The sequence below is a fragment of the Leuciscus leuciscus genome (assembly GCF_965113295.1).
Source record: "Leuciscus leuciscus genome assembly, chromosome: 6".
NCBI classification, from domain to species: Eukaryota; Metazoa; Chordata; class Actinopteri; order Cypriniformes; family Leuciscidae; genus Leuciscus; species Leuciscus leuciscus.
The window spans coordinates 44,103,357-44,125,295 of record NC_138730.1 but is presented as its reverse complement, the minus strand read 5'-3'; the positions used below and the strand labels follow the sequence as shown (position 1 = coordinate 44,125,295).

At 39.1% G+C, this 21,939-nt stretch overlaps 1 protein-coding gene across 6 annotated transcripts in view; it reads left to right on the top strand.

Annotated features, from left to right (window-relative positions):
- Positions 1-21,939, top strand: part of mtcl1 (microtubule crosslinking factor 1) — a 101,375-nt gene that overhangs the window by 46,838 nt on the left and 32,598 nt on the right. For 4 of the 6 annotated variants that reach the window (XM_082172904.1, XM_082172905.1, XM_082172903.1 and 1 more), the window contains exons 4-6: positions 9,980-10,039; positions 10,489-11,898; positions 19,582-19,683. In XM_082172904.1, the coding sequence (XP_082029030.1) occupies positions 9,980-10,039; positions 10,489-11,898; positions 19,582-19,683 (1,572 nt within the window). The remainder of the gene's footprint in view (positions 1-9,979; positions 10,040-10,488; positions 11,899-19,581; positions 19,684-21,939) is intronic. The other 2 variants (XM_082172907.1, XM_082172906.1) reach the window with 1 other exon arrangement.

Below are 21,939 nucleotides of genomic sequence, written 5' to 3'. Positions count from 1 at the left end.
CTTCCTGAGAAGATGAGCTTGCTGAAATGGCCGGGGCTTGAAAATAGCCTTGGGGTCAGGAACGGTTCTAGGGATAAATCCTTGATTTGGGAAGGAATTAGGAATGAACTCGGGGGCCATGACAATACTAGCAGGAAGGGTGCGTGTCAGGGGAGTGTGTTCGGGAGAAACCTGAACAGTATTGGACACTGACTCGGAACCATTCTCCGTAGCTGAAGGGATAAACACAGGACTGGATACTAGGATGTCCCCAAGAGCTGTTGAGGTGTTTCTCAGGATATCATTGGCGTGCTCAGGGATAGACTCGAGAGTGTCCTCCTGGACAGCACTGGCTTGCTCAAGGACTGGCTCAGGAGCGCCCTCCTGGGCTGCACTGGCGTGCTCTGACACCGCATCCTCCAAAGCGGCAAGCTTCGGACTGACAAGAGCAGACTCAAATTGTTCATAAACTGATGCAGTGATCTTAGTTGCTTTCCTTCCTCGTTTCTTTGGAGTCAGAAGACGATCTAGGACTTGACTCGAAGGTGGAAGAGAAGGTCTTTCACTGCAACCAGACTCTGGAGGTACTGGAACAGGCTTGACGAACTCTGGGATGACTGCAGTGGTCTTGACAGACACTGAACCTGGGGTTCCCTCAGGGACTTCAGGAGCAAACACTGAACATGGCTCCGGGGCTGGAGCCGACACTGGAACTTGCTCAGGGGCTGGAGTCGACACTGGAACTTGCTCAGGGGCTGGAGCCGACACTGGAACTTGCTCAGGGGCTGGAGCTGACACTGGAACTTGCTCAGGGGCTGAAGCCGACACTGGAACTTGCTCAGGGGCTGGAGCCGACACTGGAACTTGCTCAGGGGCTGGAGCCGACACTGGAACTTGCTCAGGGGCTGGAGCCGACACTGGAACTTGCTCAGGGGCTGGAACGGTCTCTGCAGGCTCTGGAGTGACTGGAACGATTTCTGCAGGCCCTGGGGTGACTGCAACGGTCTCAGCAGGCTCTGGGGTGACTGCAACGGTCTCAGCAGGCTCTGGGGTGACTGGAACGGTCTCAGCAGTCTTCGGGGTGACTGAAACGGTCTCTACAGGCTCTGGGGTGACCAAAACTGGCTTAGGAAGATCTTGAACTGACTCGATGGAGACAAAGACTGATGCAGCAGTCCAAGCTGCTCTCCTCCTTCTCAACCTTCGTCTTTCAGTTGGATTCGAAAGAGCTTGACTCGGCGAAGAATGGGTAAGGTGGTCAATACAGTCAGGCTCTAATGGTGGCAGGATCCTCCAATCCTTGCGATGCCGCAGGTAATGGGTGAATTTCCAAAAGTCCAGGATCCTTAAACCGTCCATCTCCCACTGAGGAAGGGGATCATCCAAACAGTGGTTGAAAGCCTCTTTAAGAGCTGCATCATGGTAATCCAATCCCCTAGCCATTGTCCAGAAGAACTGGGCGAAGCATCCTACCTCACGGCCCTGCTGGCGTTGCGATGCCAACGCCTGCTGGAGTGCTAGTCTCTCTTGAGCTGTAGCGGGGGGAACCACACGAATGCTCATTCTGCTGGGTCCAATTCTGGCTGGTTCGTTATGTCACGATTTAGAGAGAGAGAACCCAGGCGCAGAATGAACAGAGAGCAAACAGTTTATTATGGACAATTTGTACAGATGAAGATACTCAGAACACCACATTTAGCAGGCGGGCGACCAGGACATCAAACAACGGAGAGGATGAGTGGTGTGAATAATGTTGAGTGGAAGCCAAACGGGAACCAGAATGAAGATAACTCCAAACGATCTCAGAGGTTGTCAATTTCTGTGAAAACTTAATGCACACATGGAACACAGACAACACACCAAAACGAACCAGCAAAGACAAGAGGAAAAGAAGCACAATATAAAGGGACTAGAACACATAAGGATCAGGTGAACACAATTAATGAAAGGGACCAAAGCACATGTATGAGGATCAGGTGAGCACAATTAGTTAAATAAGGGCAAGACGAGAACTAAACAATGGGGCGTGGTAACAGAAAACAAGGAGGCAGGACAAGAGGAGCACATGGCAAACACAAACAAAGACAGAGCCATGTGATCAGACACAAAACCAACAAGGAAACATTAAACAATGACAAAACAGACAAGACAGTAAGAGCAGGATCCTGACATACCCTCGGTTTCCGCTCATACTGCGTGGAGTCCTGGACAAATGCGGAAGCTGTAGTTGTAGCGTCTATCAAGCTACAAACTTTAGCTTGTTTCTTGCAGTCGTTATGGTACACAATTATTCTTTACCGATTGCAGCTGGTTCTGTCGACAAAGCATGCTTAATTTTATATTTTCCAAATGTAGCATTCGGTAATAGTTATGTTTATGTAAGGAAAGTATTATTGCTTTAGATTTGTGTTTAGTTTATTGACATTGTTTATCATGTCTGGTGTTTATGGCCATGTAAATAAACATAGCATGTGTTATACATAAAGATTAATCAGTATTTTGGCAAATGATGTGGGCATGTTCGAATGTACTTTTACAACAATTGTTTAGAACACGTAAAACTGCGCAGCGTTATCACAACAATGAATTCAACAAATACAGTAACATCTATGATAACCAATTTAGTATTAAACCTTACTTTTCTTGCGGTTAATTCATTTTAATGAAATAAAAGTGTGATGAGGTTTAAGAGTCAGGAAGGAAGAAGATAGGGATCGGCGTGACTGGGACTCGTACTTTATTAAAATAAAGCAAAACAAAGCCGCTCACAACGCGCATTCACTGTGGCGACCGCGACGGCACAAAACAGTTCAAAAATGAGAGCTCGGATCCACCGGTTTTCTTCCTCTGCGTCCAGTTTTCTCTCCAGTCTCTCTCTCGTTCCAGCGCGGCTTATAAGCGGTCTCTCCACGCCAATAATACTGCAATAAGACACAGGTGTTCGTCATTTGCACTTGACCTACTTGCTCGTCTCTTCTCTCTCCCGTCACAGACCGCGCTGAACCACGCCCCCCTCGCCACAAAAAGCATGTCATTAAACGCAACATTTATAAAAATAGAACTTTATTTCATCCATGAACATGATTTTTCGATTCCCGTCTGACTGATTTACATCCACGGTGGAGTTTAAAACGACAGTTCCCATCATTCCACGCTCCTTCACATCGTCATCAAGCTACGCCGTTGTTGTTGTTTGGAATGTAGCGCCCTCTAGCGGCAAAAAATTCTTGCATATTGCACCTTTAAGTCATGTCTGTTTGGGTAGAATATGAAATCATAAATATATTTCTGTATTCATTGTAATATATCTAAGCTGTTATAGTGACTGTTTCTGGAAACTGAGGCAGGAGAAAAAAAAGAAAAAAAATGCCTTTTGATCTGTGTCCGTCATCCTGATTTACAAGATGGACAGTACCTGTGGGTCTGTGTGTGTGTGTGTGTGTGTGTGTGTGTGTGTGTGTGGTGGAATCGGAGGACGGGTGGTGATCTGATTTGGGACGAGGCCAGACAGCAGGATTAGTGGACTGTGATTATCTAAGCCTGAACGCACCACTATCTGCCATGCCTCTATCTGATTTTCTCTCCTTGTACTACTCAACCTTTTTTTCTTTTCACAAGAACATGCAATATTTGTGTTACTCAGAGGTTGCTCTATACATACTCTACCTTTCAAAAGTTTGTGGTTGGTAAGATTTTATATTATATTAAATATAGCCTCAGGGTGACATTTATTGGATCAAATATACTAACAGTAATATTGTGAAATATTATTATAATTTTTAAAACAACCGTTTTCTATGTTGAATATATAGTAAAATGTAATTTATTCCTGTGATCAAAGCTGAATTTTCAGCATCATTACTCCAGTCTTCAGTGTCACATGATCCTTCAGAAATCATTCTAATATGATGATTTTCCGCTCAAGATCAACATTTCTGATTATTATCGATGTTGAAAAAAGTTGTGCTTCATATTTTTGTGAAAATAAATATTGTCAGGATTTTTTGATGAACAGAAATTTCTTTAAAGCATTTATTTAAAATATAATTTTTTTGTAACATTATAAATGTCTTTACTGTCACTTTTGATCAATTTAATGCATCCTTGTTGAAAAAAAGTTTGTATTTCTTAAAAAAAAAAAAAAAAATTCTTAATGACCCCAACCTTTTGACCAGTAGTATATAAGGACACTTTAATTATCAATCCAGGAGAATTCAGTAAAAATCTAGATTTTTCTCTATAAAATCGTATTACTAAAGGAGACACAATTGAGATTTTTTTCATCAGTTTGCAGTAGCATCGTATTTTCAGTTCAGCATTATCACTAAGCTACACCCGTTACATTACATAAGTCTTAACAAAACACATGCTGCAGAGTACAGGCGTGTTGTGATGCCTTTCCAAAATAGATAATCGTACAAATATAAGAAGGACTGACTCCAGAATATCATATTCTTGTCCCACGTTTGAATTGTGAATAGTTGCCATGTGTTCCTCTAGAGCAGATGTGTGGCATTATCGTTGCAGATGTTTTGTAACTGTATTTGTGTTTGCATGCTAGCGAGGGCTGGAGAGAATTAGACAGAGAGTATTTTGCGCACTAATGCATTATTACATTTGATTTGTGTAACATGATCAGTGTGTGTGCATTACTTATGCTAAGACGTTGCAGTCTCTCTGGAAATTACAAAAGTCATTTCCACAATGCTGATGTGTCCTGGTTGGTTTCCAAGGCACTGCAAATGTAGTTTTTAGCATGTTTGGCAGTTGTGCAGTTGCTAGAGTATTCTAGAGCAGTGGTTCTCAAACTTTTTTGGTCATTCCCCACTTTAGACAAGGAGGAATTTTCAAGCCCCATCGCCCCAACACAATGCTAATGAAATGCGCAACAAGCTTAACATGTTCCAATTTATTGAACTAACAAGTTTTATCAGAGTAACAAGTTGTATCTAAAATACAAACTATATACATCAAATAACAGAAAGTTAAAAAAATAAAGAAAATAAAAGTGCAGCTGTGTCGTAATAACTTGCATGAAATAAAAAAATTGAGAAAATAAAAGTGCAGCTGTCAATTTTTTTGACTAATTTCAAAAATAGAAATTTATCCATGTTTTGTTATTGTTTTTTTTCAAGGCGACTGTTATTTTAGAACGTTCCCCCTTAATGTTTCCATGGCGACGCGTCATATTTGTCACGTGACACACCGCAGCCACAATAACACTGTATGACATATCGCCTTAATTTCCTTACAGACATCAGTGTGTATTTTACAAACTCCAGATGTATTGTTTTACTCGTGCTTATGTGTATTTAAATGGCTGAAACCGAAAATAAACATTATTAGGTTGAAAACACTGCATAGTTGTGATATATGACAGCGCTGAGCTCGTCCTCTGGCTCAGCGCCAACCAACGCGCGAAAGCACAGTTTGAATCTGGCAGTTATGTCACTTCACTGAACATTCTAAATCCCATATGTGGGACCGTACTCTCAGGGGCACAGAAATAAAAATCTCTACTCTCTAGTCTAGTGCGCGGTCTTGCTCCAGATTCCGGAAGATTTGATCATTACCATATAAGGCATAAAAAGGAAAATTTCCTCCTGTTTGGCGCGCCCCACCTGTCACGTCTCTATTCCCCACCAGTGGGGCGCGCCCCACAGTTTGAGAAACACTGTTCTAGAGGGTTCAGTGCATTCAAGGGCCCTATCTTACTGCCGGCGCAATGCAGCGGCAAGCGCGACGCAAGTGTTTTTTGCTAGTTTCAGCCCGACGCAGTTATCATTTTTATCAATATCAAATGCATTGCATTAGTCTGATAACGAGGTGCGTTCCGGCGCAATGTTGGTGCGTTGCTATTTTGAGGCAACAGAAATAGACTAAGTCATTGACCAACTGAAACCTGGTCTAAAGTCAATGGGACAATATTATAATTTTTTGTTATTTAAAGAGCGCGTTAGTAATCTGCACCTATAGGCGGGTCCACAACGCACGTACACTCTGCTTATTACACACACAGTGACGCACAGCAGCACACAAACATGCCAAATATTTAAAATAAAATGATTACAATGTAAAAGATTATTATTGTGAGCATAAAGATATGGTGGAATCCGGCTTGTCCTGTAGATGTTCTGCTTGCGCACTTTTACCTCGCGCACGAGCGGATCCGTTTGTGCTCTGGAGACGCGTTCGGTCTTTCCACGATCAAATTCCGTCATGTAAATAACGAATCCGCCATGGCGCGAGCGCAACTGGCATTTAAAGGGAATGGGAGATGAGACTCTGATTGGTTTAACGCACCTAAATCCCAAAACACCCCTTACTCATTAAGAGAATAGAGACAACCCTTTTAGACCATGTGCCGGGCGCACCGACCATTTTTCCCGTCGTTAAACTAGCAAAAGTGGATTCGGACTCGCCCTAAGTGAACTCGCTTTAGACCATGTGCTTAGATCATTAAAATAGGGCACAAGGTATTCAAACGTATAAAACTCAATGCAAGTCGCTTTGGATAAAAGCATCCACCAATTGAATTAATGTAAAATGCAAGTGTAAATATACACTCACCTAAAGGATTATTAGGAACACCTGTTCAATTCTCATTAATGCAATTATCTAATCAACCAATCACATGGCAGTTGCTTCAATGCATTTAGGGGTGTGGTCCTGGTCAAGACAATCTCCTGAACTCCAAACTGAATGTCAGAATGGGAAAGAAAGGTGATTTAAGCAATTTTGAGCGTGGCATGGTTGTTGGTGCCAGACGGGCCGGTCTGAGTATTTCACAATCTGCTCAGTTACTGGGATTTTCACGCACAACCATTTCTAGGGTTTACAAAGAATGGTGTGAAAAGGGAAAAACATCCAGTATGCGGCAGTCCTGTGGGCGAAAATGCCTTGTTGATGCTAGAGGTCAGAGGAGAATGGGCCGACTGATTCAAGCTGATAGAAGAGCAACTTTGACTGAAATAACCACTCGTTACAACCGAGGTATGCAGCAAAGCATTTGTGAAGCCACAACACGCACAACCTTGAGGCGGATGGGCTACAACAGCAGAAGACCCCACCGGGTACCACTCATCTCCACTACAAATAGGAAAAAGAGGCTACAATTTTCACGAGCTCACCAAAATTGGACAGTTGAAGACTGGAAAAATGTTGCCTGGTCTGATGAGTCTCGACTTCTGTTGAGACATTCAGATGGTAGAGTCAGAATTTGGCGTAAACAGAATGAGAACATGGATCCATCATGCCTTGTTACCACTGTGCAGGCTGGTGGTGGTGGTGGTGTAATGGTGTGGGGGATGTTTTCTTGGCACACTTTAGGCCCCTTAGTGCCAATTGGGCATCGTTTAAATGCCACGGCCTACCTGAGCATTGTTTCTGACCATGTCCATCCCTTTATGACCACCATGTACCCATCCTCTGATGGCTACTTCCAGCAGGATAATGCACCATGTCACAAAGCTCGAATCATTTCAAATTGGTTTCTTGAACATGACAATGAGTTCACTGTACTAAAATGGCCCCCACAGTCACCAGATCTCAACCCAATAGAGCATCTTTGGGATGTGGTGGAACGGGAGCTTCGTGCCCTGGATGTGCATCCCACAAATCTCCATCAACTGCAAGATGCTATCCCATCAATATGGGCCAACATTTCTAAAGAATGCTTTCAGCACCTTGTTGAATCAATGCTACGTAGAATTAAGGCAGTTCTGAAGGCGAAAGGGGGTCAAACACAGTATTAGTATGGTGTTCCTAATAATCCTTTAGGTGAGTGTACAGCTCTTGTCAACAAGACACATGATTTGAGGAATCATTCATGTCTGGTCCATGAGTCGCACACTAAAGTTCAATAGTTTGTCTGACTGAGTAATAGTAGTAATAGTGATTCTTGACTTATGTGTGTGTGGCAGCTAGTGGTGATGACTTCATTGGAGGGTGTCTGAACGTGAATGGGGGAATTGTGAACCGTAAATTGTAACCATATTGCAGACTTAGCCAAGCCCACATAAAAATCACCTCACTTTTCAACACATCATCTCATCTCCTCCTTTGTTTTGGAGTTGTATCTAGGTTTTCTCTCACTCTGTTGCTGTGTTCACTCTGTTGCCTGTACCCATCTCACACTTTCCATCTGTCTGGCCATAAATGATTCAAGCTAACGCAGCCATCAGCAGCAGCTATTTAAGTTCAGCGTATGACTCAAGATAGACCAGCAGTAAGCAGGGCAAAGTTTACCTAGTACTTACATTTTTTATTTAAGTAAGAGCTCATGTGCGGTCAGCCAATGATTATAGCAACATAATTGGATGTGTTTATTTTTCTGTTAGCTTAGCTACCTACACATTTACTGACTAACTTGCTCAGTACGATTCTCTTGAAACTGTTGCTCTGCCGTGACAGTAGTTGATCTGAAGGAGAGAAGATCGAGACGGTTCATGCTAATGTGTGCGTCTCTCATGGCAACACTGAGAAGCAACTCATGTGGTTCATTCGGCTTGATTTCACCCTATATGAAACAACCTGAAAATATATTAAACTTCATTTTGTTACACTTTATTTTACAGTGTCCTTGTTACATATGTTACATGTACTTACCATAGTAATAACAGTAAATTATGCATAATTACATGCAATTAACCCTCAACCAAATCCTAATCCTACCTTAAATCTATAGTACATGAAGTTAAATAATATTACTCAGTACTTAAATGTATAATTACACTGTAACAATGACACCTTAAAATAAAGTGTAACCCTTTATTTTAAGGTGCCATTGTTACAGTGTAATTAAATATTTAAATACTGAGTAATATTAAGCAACTACATGTACTTACTATAGGGTTAGGGTAGGATTAGGGTTTGGTTAAGGGTTAGTTGCACGTAATTATGCATAATTTACTGTTATTACTATGGTAAGTACATGTAACATATGTAACAAGGACACTGTAAAATAAAGTGTTACCCTTCATTTTTCAGCAGATTTGCTGTTCACCATATTATTACTATTATTGTCCAGTCAGTGTGTTCTTGATTGTCATTAAGTATACTGGCCACATCCAATCCTTTTAATGTTTTAATCCTTGACTTGGTAATGTTTGGCTACCATCTTGGTTTTTTCCTGATTCACATATGCTGCATTCCATTCAATTCAAAATCAAAATTTCAATTTCCCATTTTGCAAAAGTGCAAAAGAACGGCACTTCAAGTTGAACGTCCAGCTTGAAAATTGTGGAAATCCCAAACTTTGTAGAAATCCCAAACTAGCATTGTTTATTCTCTGCATTTTAGTTTCCAGATTTTCTTTTCTTTTATGTATAACTAGTGTAATTTTCTGAGATATAAAGAAAGAATTCGGCTTTGAATGCAACGCATGCCGAGTTTCATTCAAAGGTCTGCCATAAGGACCAGCACCATGTAATTCACATAATAATAATAATTAAGCTTGATATGATATTCAAAATTGATGGTGTGATTAAATCGGATGCCGGAATGCTTTTATTCTAAATGAATCATTTATTTACAAAAGCTTCTGTCTGCCCCAGGTGTTCATGAAAGTCCTGGTAACTAGAGTTGGGAATTAAATATTGCAGTGATATTTTTCATTTGATTACAATTTCTGCACCTGAACTTTGTTCAGTTGTGCAATACTAATTTGTTTATTCGTTTTTATTTTATTACTGTTAACTTGTCTTTAATAATGGTTGATATTTATATTAGTTAGTCCAGTTGTTTGCTGTGGTATTTTTGTTAAAACCATAGGGAAATGTTAGTGTTCTTTAGACTGCTGATTTTTCATAAAAAATCAGCTGCAACAAAATGTTTTGCCAAAAGACACAGAATAAATATTTTTGATATAAATGTTTGACTAAATGTTTTTTACCTTACTGAAATAAATCGAAACTGGCCAATCCAACCCTACTGGTAACTGAAATGAAGATGCACATTTTGTCAATCTACCTTGTCTAACTTTGCTCTTGTTGTCTTTCAGACTGCTCTGCGGAGGAGAGGCAGTAGAGAAACTTTCAAAGATAAGAAGTCTTTAACTCAGGTGTGTACAAACAAACACAGAGATCAATTCACAGGCATTATACAGAACAACTCAACACAACACAAATCTAAACTTAAAACAAAAAAACAGCCCAATAAACTCTAAAACATTTTTATTGAAAATATTTTGCACCTTAAAAATCATTTATTTAGATGTTTTTATTTATGTATCCATTTGATTTATTCACTAAAGCACAATTTGTACATGTTTATTGCCACTATAAGATCCATATTTTCATTCAAAGTATCAAAAATTGTTCAAACTAAGTGTTTTTGTTCATTTTAATAAAGCTGAAATGAAATAATATTAGATGGAAAAAAAAATGACATAAAACAAGTTTGTTGATTTACTAAATTACCAAAAATGAAATAAAAATGAATTAAAGTTAAATATTTAAATTTCGAAATGATTGGTATTGCCTTGTACATTCACATATTTCTTACTTTCAGGAGGACAGTGCAGATCTGCGCTGTCAGCTACAGTTTGCCAAGGAGGAATCGGCCCTTATGCGTAAAAAGATGGCAAAAATTGGCCGTGAGAAGGATGAACTGGAACAGGAATTGCAGAAGTATAAATCAGTATACGGTGATGTGGACAGCCCTTTGCCCCTGGCGGAGGTGACCGGTGGAGGACCTCACACCACCCGGGAAGCCGAGTTACGGTTGCGGCTCAAACTGGTTGAAGAGGAAGCCAACATCCTGGGGAGGAAGATTGTTGAGCTGGAGGTTGAGAACCGTGGCCTCAGGGCGGAAAACGAAGACCTACGCTGCCAATATGAGAGGGATTGCTTTGGGCGCGAACCCTTCTCAAGTGTTCCTACCTCACCGTATGGTGGCGATGCCCTGGAATCTGCAAGCGAATTGCGACGACACTTGCAGTTTGTTGAAGAGGAGGCAGAGCTGCTGCGTCGCTCCATTTCTGAGATCGAGGACCACAACAAACAACTGACATCCGAGCTCAACCGCTTCAAATTCGGGCCTAGCCAAGCCGACCGGGAGTCCGAAGGAGCTGAGGGTGGAAGTGCTGGTGCAATCAAACCTGGTAACGGAGGAGGCAATGGTTTTTCAGGAGCAGGGAGTGGCGCCACACTCCAGGAGGAGCTGAAAGCCGCAAGACTCCAGGTCAACGAGCTAAGCGGGAAGGTCATGAAGCTTCAGTACGAGAACCGGGTGCTAATCTCGAATATGCAGCGCTGTGACCTGGCAGCACACTTGGGAATACGCACCAGTAGCCCTGATGTGGATAGTGATCCCGGGCGAAGGGAAACAGATGAGGATGAGACTGCCAGGCTTCTGCTGCTCCACCCTAAACGTGAGGGTCCTGTTGGCGGGGAGAGCGACTCTGATGACTTGTTTGAGAAGACGACCACCTCTGGATTCGCCAGTGGCGAGAAACCCTCAGATACTGGTGAGCTGGGAGTGGCCGAGTTGGCCCAGCGGAGACGGGAAGACCGAGAGACGCTCAACAACGTCAGGCGTGAAGCTGAACGGCTTGGAAAAACAGTGGACCGGCTCATCACGGATACGGACAGTCTGATCCGCGAAGGTCATCTGGTAGTCCTGGGAGGGGATCTTCTTGTGGAGGGTTCAGAGTTCAGGGGCGATGGAGACTCTGCTGAATCGAAACCCGACTCTCAGGTGCTGGATTCGGTCAACACCCGCATGAGGGCTTTCCGTACAGAACTCCAGCAATTCATGGACAAAGTGGACCACCTAGGGGAGGGTCTACGGGATCGTGTCGATGACCTTTCCCCCATGCCCAACCTCACTGAATCTAGCAGCTTCCTTTCCACCGTTACCTCCATGTCAAGAGACTCGCCCATCGGCACACTGGGAAGGGATCTGGTGACCGACTTCCAGGTAGGATATGTGTAACCCGACCCTTCATCTTTATTCAGTGTTTGCAATCACATGACATGGCGACTTCCTTTTTCCTTTGCTGCTTCCTCATTTGAAAGTCCCTTTTTGAGAATGCATACACCTTTATATTGATTCTGCATCTTCATGTCCATATACTGCCAGTCTTGAAAGTCCTGAATGCTCCTTAAAGGAAGCTATTCAACTAACTTTGGCTGGCATGATTTGTCAACTCAATGTATATGTAAGGCAAAAACAAATGTTAAAGGATAGTGAAAATTCTGTCATCATTTACGCCTCATAATTTTCTTTATTCTGCTAAACACTCAAGGTGATATTTTTAAGAATGTTTCAGCTGTTTTTGTCCATATTATGAAAGTCAATAGGACCTACATTTTTCAAGCTCTAAAAAAGACGTAAAGGTAGTGTCAAATTAATTCATATATTGCGACTGGTATATTCTAACTCCTATGATTTGTGGTTTGTGTCACTGTATTTGACGTAGTCTATGTATGCATGAGTTGAACCAATGTTTTAAAGTCAACAAAGGCATATTTTTATCATGCAATTGAGTCATATAGACACCTTTATGTCTTTCTTGCAGCTTGAAAGTTTTAAAAGTTGCATTGACAAAAAAAAAACTTAAAATATCATTGACTGTTGTTCAGAAGAAAGAAAATTCTACAATTTTTGCGTAAATAATGATGGATGAACTATTCCTTTATAACTCTATGCTCTGGATGCATCAACTGAATGTAGACAGTAGAAGTAAACATTTCCTTCTCTGGTAACACTACTTCCTATTGCTAAAGTTTGATTTCATCAAGCTACGACTGCAGGCATCCATGCAAAACCCTAAATAAGTTGTCTCTGTTCTCTTACCCATGACAAAACTCATCAGGGGAAATGGAAAGACTTTGTTTGATATGTGGAGCTGTAGGCAGAGTATTTGACTTGTAAAGCTGGTTATCCAGTTGCCTTGTTTTACATCAGTGATACATCTGATCATTTGTTACAAGTTATGAGTGAAAAAGATCCATGTGAAAGATTAATGGGAGTTTTGTGAGAAGAGTAATGTTCTGATAGACCTGCTCTGAGATTAATGAGATGGTAAAACAGCAGGAGACACAAAAGAAGTTGGTGAGATGTTTGTGACGGGTGCTTGCTTTTTTAAATTCACTTTAAGATTAATAACCTCAGCATAACATACTTAAATGTAGGCAGGTGAATAGGGGTGTAACGGTTCTCGGTATAAAAATCCAACTGTACCGTTCTGCACACACTTGCACTGCGGTTAATCTCAAATCTGACGACGCATATATCAAATATATTGTTGACAATAACAATGCGTAAAAAAGACAGATAGAGTTCGGCTAATGTATGTTTCTGTCAATGGATACATATTCTGGCTTCTCAATATGTTACAACAGCGATGATCAAAAAAACGTGGAGAAAACAGTCACTGGGCCCTATTTAAACGATCTGAAACGCAAGTATCAAACACAAAACGCAAGTAACTTTGTGGGCGGATCTCAGGCGCTGTTGCTATTATACCGGCGGGATAAATGACTCTTGCGCCCGACGCAAATCTAAAATGGGTTGGTCTAAAGTAGCTTCATTACTCATAGGTGTGGTTTGGGCGTAACGTGAAATAAACCAATCAGAGCGTCATCTCACATTCCCTTTAAGAGCAGGCGCGCTTGTTCCATGGCGGATTGCTATTATAACGGCGGATTTGCCAGGCGCGCGCCAGGAGCGGTTCACAGCCGAGGAGACCGACGTTCTCGTCAGGGCCGTAAAACACAGAGAAGTGACATTGGGGATGGAGAAACACACCCAAATTAGCTTCGGTTAAACAGGCGTATGATAATTTGGGTAAATGTGTAAGCTAGATTTATGCCTATTTTTTCACACCTTCATGGACACCACAATGATTTCCCTCGTGTGATAATATGTTTCCTTGTAATAATGCAGCCTATGATTTGCACAAATGAAAACTGCTGCTTCTGTGTAGATGAGAGAATCAAAGTGTATGGCGTTGTGCACACGCTACATTATGGCCAAGCATGCGCCCTCAAAATAGCATTTGAATAACATGCGCAACGCGCCACTGACTTTAGACTAGGTTTTTCCTGGTCAGTGGCAGAATTGTTTTCTGAAACTACAAAATAGCACCAGGGAACGTTTGCGCCGGAATACGCCTCCTCTTTTCGCTGAACCGCCCCCGGGAGTGCAAGTTCATTCCCTAATTTACCGACGTGCGTCTGTGGAGGGAAAAGTCCGCTGTGCATCGGGTGCAAAATAGGAATGATACATCCGTTGGTGTACAAAGTCAATTGCGCTGGGTGCAAGATAGGGCCCACTCTGTGTAAACTTTGTTCGTATGCTCGAGTGTTGATCGCGCACGAGCGCTGGTGTGACCTGAACTGCACAAGTTGCTATCTGTGTTTCTTGCAAAGCAAAGTTTCTTGATTATTATGCAGGAATGAGAGTATAGTTCCTAGCCATTTTCAGCCTAGAAAATCGCAACTTTTCATTTTCCGTCGGTCTTAGTACACGATGTAACTACAGAAGAGTCAAGTTTTAAATAGGAAAAATATCGAAACTCTTTGGTTATTTTTTTGAGAGAGATGCTAATGGTCCTGTCCGATTCAATGATCTATGCTAAGCTATGCTAAAAGTGGTACCGCCAGACCTGGAGAACGACTGAATGGATTCGAAAACGGTAAGACTCAACTGTTTAACTCTGGCGGAGTTGTAAAATGAGCCTATTTCCAAAAAAAGTGGAGTATCCCTTTAATAGCACATTCGGAACCGTACCGAAACCCTGACCCTAAAACCGTGATGCATACAGAACCGTGAACCGTTACACCCCTACAGTTGAACAGGTCTGCCAGACGCCCAGAACAACACTCGTTCACCAGCATTAACACTTTATTACCTGTGCTACTTTTATGTAAATTAATTGTCTGCATGCATGGACTATCCAGATGACCTGATGTATTTGCCAAAATGTGCAATGGGGAACACTGCGTGGAATAGTCTATCCCACAATGCAATGCACATTTCCTTTACCCACACATGACTGAGTGCCACCCGGCTCAGCCAAGATGCCCTTACCTCTCCTTTCCTAGCAGTAACCACCATGAACACCTGCATCTGCTCCTGCCCTCTCTTCATTCCCACAATCACATTTTGCGGGGTCCAAAATTGACTTTGCCAATAGCAGGAGAACTGAGAAATATTTGCCTGCCATAAATATCCCTTACAGCTGTATTTTTTTTGTCTACAAATTATTCTGCTTTTTTCATGCATATTTATTTGTCACAAATAGCTCAAGTCATTGTGTGATTTGCAGCAGAATATACTGTATGAACACTAGTGCAGGAAAGCTTGAGCGCTTGGTCTGAGCACGTACTTGCATTTTTCAGTGCATCGATGCATGAAGTTGATCTTGCGCCGATAGAAGCTAATACATGAATGCCAGAACGCCTGCTACTTAAATGAGCAATCGCATACTTGACTAAAGTCTGTTTCTGGCCTTAAACTTCACTTCTGACAAAAATGTGGACATGCATTATGTTTTAAATCCTCATGTTTGCATATGTGTTATCATGTTGCACTTTTTAAAGGGGTCATATAATGCCATTTTTGTACAAGCTAATATGATTCTTTAGGGTCTAAATTAAAAGTTTGTAATATACTTTAATTAAAAATTCTCATTTTATCGGCCACCATATCGGTATCGGCCGATATATGATTTTAATAATAAAAAATTATGTTATCGTTATCGGCCCGATAAGAAAATTTGGCCGATATATTAAAGCCAATAAATATTGGATAATTTCCTTCAGCTGAGACACTTCAGATGCGCACTGTGCACCATGATGGCTTTGAATTGTTTGAAATTTGATTGGGAACATTATAATTCTGTGCTTAGGACATGGCTTTTAATGATGAGACTTTTGTTTTTGTAATCAGGCTCTCGAATATGATAAAAAAATTTGGATTTAGATTTATCGGCAAATATATCGGTTATCGGCTTTCAAATATAAAGAATTATCGGTTATCGGTATCGGTATCGGCCAAAATTACATCCCTAATTAAATCTTATTTTTATTTGTATTTATTGGCACTTGTCAATTTTGGGCCCTGTTGATGTGGCATGATGCATACTAACATCAGTTAAAATGGCAGTAAAACATGTGTTTCGATCACCTGGGTACTGGTCTTGAGCAAATCTAAGTTTTCTTATTTGCACAGTTAATGCTGATGCAACATATGTGGAGCATGCAGCCATAAATATGATATATGGCAGATAAGAAGTGCTTACACTGCGTTTTTGTTTTGTTTTGGGAATAACCTCCAGAGGCTCCGTATGAATTGTAAACCAACTCTGAATACACTGAATGTCTGTGTCTCTTTGTATTTATGTGACTTGCTCATTCTCAGGAATAATGCAGCTGATCTGTGTTTTGTCTGAGTTTCACATGCTTAAGTATCATAAATGCTAAGTTGTCTTAGTAAGCTGACCTCCATAGGACTGCTTTCAGCTTTTTTCCCCTTGCTTTGTGCTTTGAAACTGCTTTATGATAACATGAGTCAATTTTCCAACAAATAACCTTTTCTGTAAAACTACGGGTTTAACGTCTATTGATATTTTTGTAGTTGATCGTATTCTGAGTGTCTGAATGAGATTCCAATCAGAATTCCAACATTTTCCTATTGCTCCACTCCGATTGGTTAATTCACTTATTTGGCTCATGTTCATTGGTGGAACCAGTCGGTTATTTGCATTGGGTCACGTCACTTCAATCCAACCACAGAAACACCCTTCATCAAGCATGAAGTCACAGCCTGTTCATCTCACACCTGAACGGTTTGATGTCCCGCACCAGTTAATGACAACAGACCTGAGATCAACTGTAGGATGTGTGTTTAAAAGCTTCAGATGCTTCCATCTCATTGGCTGAGCTTCGCTGTAAGCAACATGTTGCCGTCATGCCAAATTCAATCCTACCCGTCCTGGAGGCGTTTGTTTTCCCTCATTCAAAAGCCTGTAGCGTTATTCTGTTAGTGCTCATCAGGAGTTATAATAACAGTTATAATCAAACAAATATATGTAATGTATAATATAATAATAATATATAATGTATATAACTATGGTTCTCGAATGGCTTTGCTTTCAGGATGGGGACTTTACATTGAACATCAAGTGACCCAAGGCAGTACCATGTATATCATATAGAAAAATGGTGTATATCATAATACATTTATTGTGTTAATTCCAATAATTAACTTTAATTAATGTAGTTAATTATTGAAAATAATACACTGAAAATAAAAGTTACATAGTTAAATATATATTTAAAAAAATTATAACTATATAGTGTTTTTAAAAAAAATTTAATGATCAGCTTAAAATAATTAAAGCTAATGATTAAAATAATAATATTTAGAAATGTATTAATTAAATTATTTGCTTAATATATCCAACATCAAGTGACCCAACACAGTACCATGTATATCATGTAAAAAATTGTGTATATCATAATATAGGGGAGAGCGGGGCACAACCTAACGCTTTTTGACTTTCTCAGTTTGTGTAAATCTACTTATGGTTCAGAGTATTTATTTTTTCCCACATTAATTTCCCACATGTCTAGTACAATTATGTGGTTTTGTTTTATTAATACAGTATATACTTTTTTCTTGACATACCCCGAAAGAATGGAAGTGAAATGTGACAACATGCCCCATAGGTGGGGTACATTGTAACATGTGTGGGGCACATTGTAACATAACATATGACAGCTTAAAATGTTATCTGATCTAATAAAAAATATATACAAAACAAACTAAAATATTTTCTAAATAAAATACAATTAAAAAACGTTTTCATATAAAATAATGGCAATTTTTAATAATTAAATATAAACAATTTTTTGAGTTTTGACTACGAACACATGAAAACACAGCTATACAACATAGTTCAAAACAAATAAATAATTAGTCATTTCTGAACATTGACTCTCAGTCTTTATTCACCTTTTTCTCACGTTTTCCCAATAAAATTAATAAAAGTATAGAATATAATAGCATATTTCTAATAGGGGCACATTGTAACGCAGTGTTACAACATGCCCCTGCCTGCACAACTGGGATTTAAACCCGGCTAGTGTCTTCTGCTAGTTAGCGAAGCATTAAAGAACCATCTCAACTGTTAAATAACATATTGGAGATTAAAATAATATCAGATTTGTCTTATTTTAAATAAACACAAAAAATAGAGATGAAAAATTAACTTAAGTAAGAAATTTACTTTTGCTATGGTTTAATAAATGTCTATGGATTTCTTCCCCAAAATTTTTTTAATTTTGGCGGAATTTTTTTTTCTATATAGTGTTGATATGGCAACTAGTAAATACACAAAGTTTCGTCATCCATGCATGTGCGGAAGTATTTAAAACAAGCGTGTTACAACTAGCCCCGCGTTAGGTTGTGCCCCGCGCTCCCCTATTTATTGTATTAATATTGTATATATTTTTTATAACTATATAGTGTTTTTTATAATTTTAATGATTAGCTTAATATTAGTAAAGCTAATAATTAAAATAATAATATTTAGAAATGTATTAATTTAATTATTTGCTTAATATATCCAACATTAAGTGACCCAACACAGTATATCATGTAAAAAAATGTGTATATCATAATATATTTATTGTATTAAATCCAATATTTAATTAACTTTAAGTAATATAGTTAATTATTGAAAATAATACACTGAAAATAAAAGTTATAGTTAAATATATATAAAAAAATATATAACTATATAGTGTTTTTTATCATTTTAATGATTAGCTTAATATTAGTAAAGCTAATAATTAAAATAATAAAATTGTGAAAAATTTATAAAAAAAATATAAAAAATATATATAGTTAATTTATAAGTAAAATATAAGTAATTAATGTATGTTTTTATTTTTATTATAATTAGTATTTTAATTATTAGCTTAATATTAATATTAATGAAGTTATATTTTACAGTCGTATTAGTAAAACACCTGCAAAAGTTCTTGTCTTCGGTGGAGCCGGTTCGGTTTGAGGATCAGGGCTTTGACGGAGGCTTGGCTTTGGCACGACACCATTAGCGTTGAGTCCCTGCTGTCAGTCACTGCACATTTTGGGTTATTGGTTGTAAGACTCATGTATCCCCATCGCATGCGCTTCATAACCAGTGTTTTGCATTCTTTTTTTCCCCCTTGGCCCTTCCCCTCTCCTCTCTTTATCCCTCATCATCCCGTTCCCAGATGTTTCAGCCCATGATTCTGTTCCTCCTCATCCTCGTTCTCTTCTCATCTCTCTCCTACGCCATCATCTTTAAGTTGGTCTTTCTTTTTGCGCTTTTCTTCGTCTTGTAGCCTTTTTTTTTTTTTTTTTTTTTTTTTTGTGAATCATTATTATTTAATTCATAATCATTTTTGGAAGTTACGAACAATGTGTGTCACCCTTTCTTGCATTTCACACTTTTGAGTTTTGCTTAAACCCACCTTCAGTCCCCCCCCCCCCCCCCCCCCCCCACTCTCTCTCGTCTCGTGTGTGTGGATTCTGTTTGTCGTTCACCGATCCCCATGCACCTCCCTCTGTCTCCTCTCCTCCTCTCCCTCCTTCACTCACTCACAGGAGTGGTGTCTAGACCGGCACGGTGGCACGGACGGGTCAGCCACAGCCAGGGGAACCCCTGGACTCAGTAGATACGCCAGAACACACAGTTTCAGACCCGAGGTCAGTGCCTCGTTCATCAACTTAAAGACCAGATACGTTTCCAAATGTCCTTGCAGTGCCTCTGTGGACTTCAAACACCTGACAGCGTCATTAGCAAGATGCTGAACACGCTCAAATATGGACAAACCCAGCCGTTGGGTTAACATTTTAAATTACATTTTTAACCCAGCGTTTGGGCTTGTCCTTATTTGACCCAAAGTTGGGTTAAAACAACCCAGCATTGTTTAGAGTGAAGGGGTATTACAGATTCACTTTTCTGTAAAGCCTTGGTTATCTTTGGATGAAAATACGACAGACGTCGCTGGAACAATAATATGGGGAGATATTTTCAAGAAAAGTGACTTTCCGACATGCATCGTTTTTCTCTGAATGTCATGATATTCCTTAAACATTATGAATATAATGAAAAAAATCCCTTTATTTAGATTTATATTGTTTTAGATAATTGGCATGTCTTCTGCATGCACAAATTTAACGTGTGTAATAATAGGACAAATTGACAATAATATTATTTTATTAAACCAAAATGTATGTAATTGTTATTAATTTAATTGCTGTTTAATTCATTAATTAATTGAATTAATTGAAAATAAATATTGATGTCAGTATTATTAAAATTATATATATAGGCCTACCGATGACTGATTTTAATTTTTTATTTCAATGAATATACAATATTTTAGTTTTATTTTTTATTTTATTTTTGTAATAAATTTTTTTATGGGATTTTCTGGTACTAAATTATATTTATGCAGTATTTATAATCCATTTAATCACTTTTTGAGCATTGACCTAAAAATTTAATTTCCAACTTCCAACTTAAACGGTCATAAATCTTGAATGCTCAGAGCACAGACTCTTTTGGCAGATTATTGCTGAAGTGATTTTAAAGTGAACTTAAAAAATGTATAGAAGTTTAAGATTATTATATATTTTTTTATTTTTTTATTTTTTTATATGAAATTTTTTTTTTTCCAAAACATGTTTTACTCAAAAACTGTGAGAAAGTCAAAGCCATACATCTAAACAAGTCATGTTTTAAATTTGAGGTTGATATCTCCAAAAAATGAGCTTTCAGTGAGATTCTGTTTGGGCGCAGTACCAAACGCTTCCACTAGATGAAACTCGTTTCCCATTTATTTCCAATGCGCTCATTTTTGACCACGAGGAGCACAAGTGGGACTATTTATACACCTTTTCGAATCATGCCCATGATTTGTGCATGTGTGCGTGTGTGTTCACAATTCACATAGTAAGTGCCAAAACCTTTCAGGTTACACTTTATTTTAAGGTGTAATTATATATTTAAGTACTGAGTAATATTAATTAACTACATGGGTTAGGATTAGGATGAGGGTTTGGTTTAGGGTTAAGTGCATGTAATTATGCATCTTTTATAGTTATTACTACTACAGTAATTACATGTAACATATGTAACAATGACACTGTAAAATAAAGTGTTACCACCTTTCATACCATTTCGATTAAGTAAAAAATTAAATCAATTTAAAAAAACGGTCAAAATTGGCAGAAGAGCACCAGAAGATCACATGAAAAGCCACAGCTGTCAAAGCCATCCGGAGATAACCAAGGCTTTAATCTGCTTTTTAACACTGAAACAGTCCAGTGAGAGATGTTATGGTCCAGTGAGAGTGCTGGAGTGCCTTTCCTTGTGAAAATGTGTAGTATACGCATCAAAACAGAGGAAATGTTCACACACTGGTTTTACCATGAAGCTTTTCCATCCTGAAACAAGAATGACCTCAATGTGGTCAGAGATACCAGATCCTAAAAATCTGAAAATTGGCCTGAAATATTTATGAAAACGGCTCCAGATTTCAAAATAAAAGTTTTTTTATTTGAAATGGACATGAACTGAACTGGTGTTTGAGCAGAAAGGAAACAGTGTGTGAACATTGTGTCTCTCCCACCAGAACTACTACTGTGTCTCTAGATCCGTTTCAAAACTTTGTGTGTTTGCTATGCCTAAACTTAACAAAAAAATTTTTAAATAACTTATTTAAAGGCAAATGCAATCCCACAATGCATTAAATATATAATTGTTAGATTATGCATTCAATAATTATTTTATTTCCAAATAAAATATTTTATAAGAATATAATATCAAATTAAAATTGACTATATTTGGTATATTTATGCTTATTTGAATATTTTGTTGTTAACTTGATGCCCATAGTGTTTTCCAAATCCCTTATGAGAATATTTCTGATGTTTTCTATGAAGGCATCAAGGCCG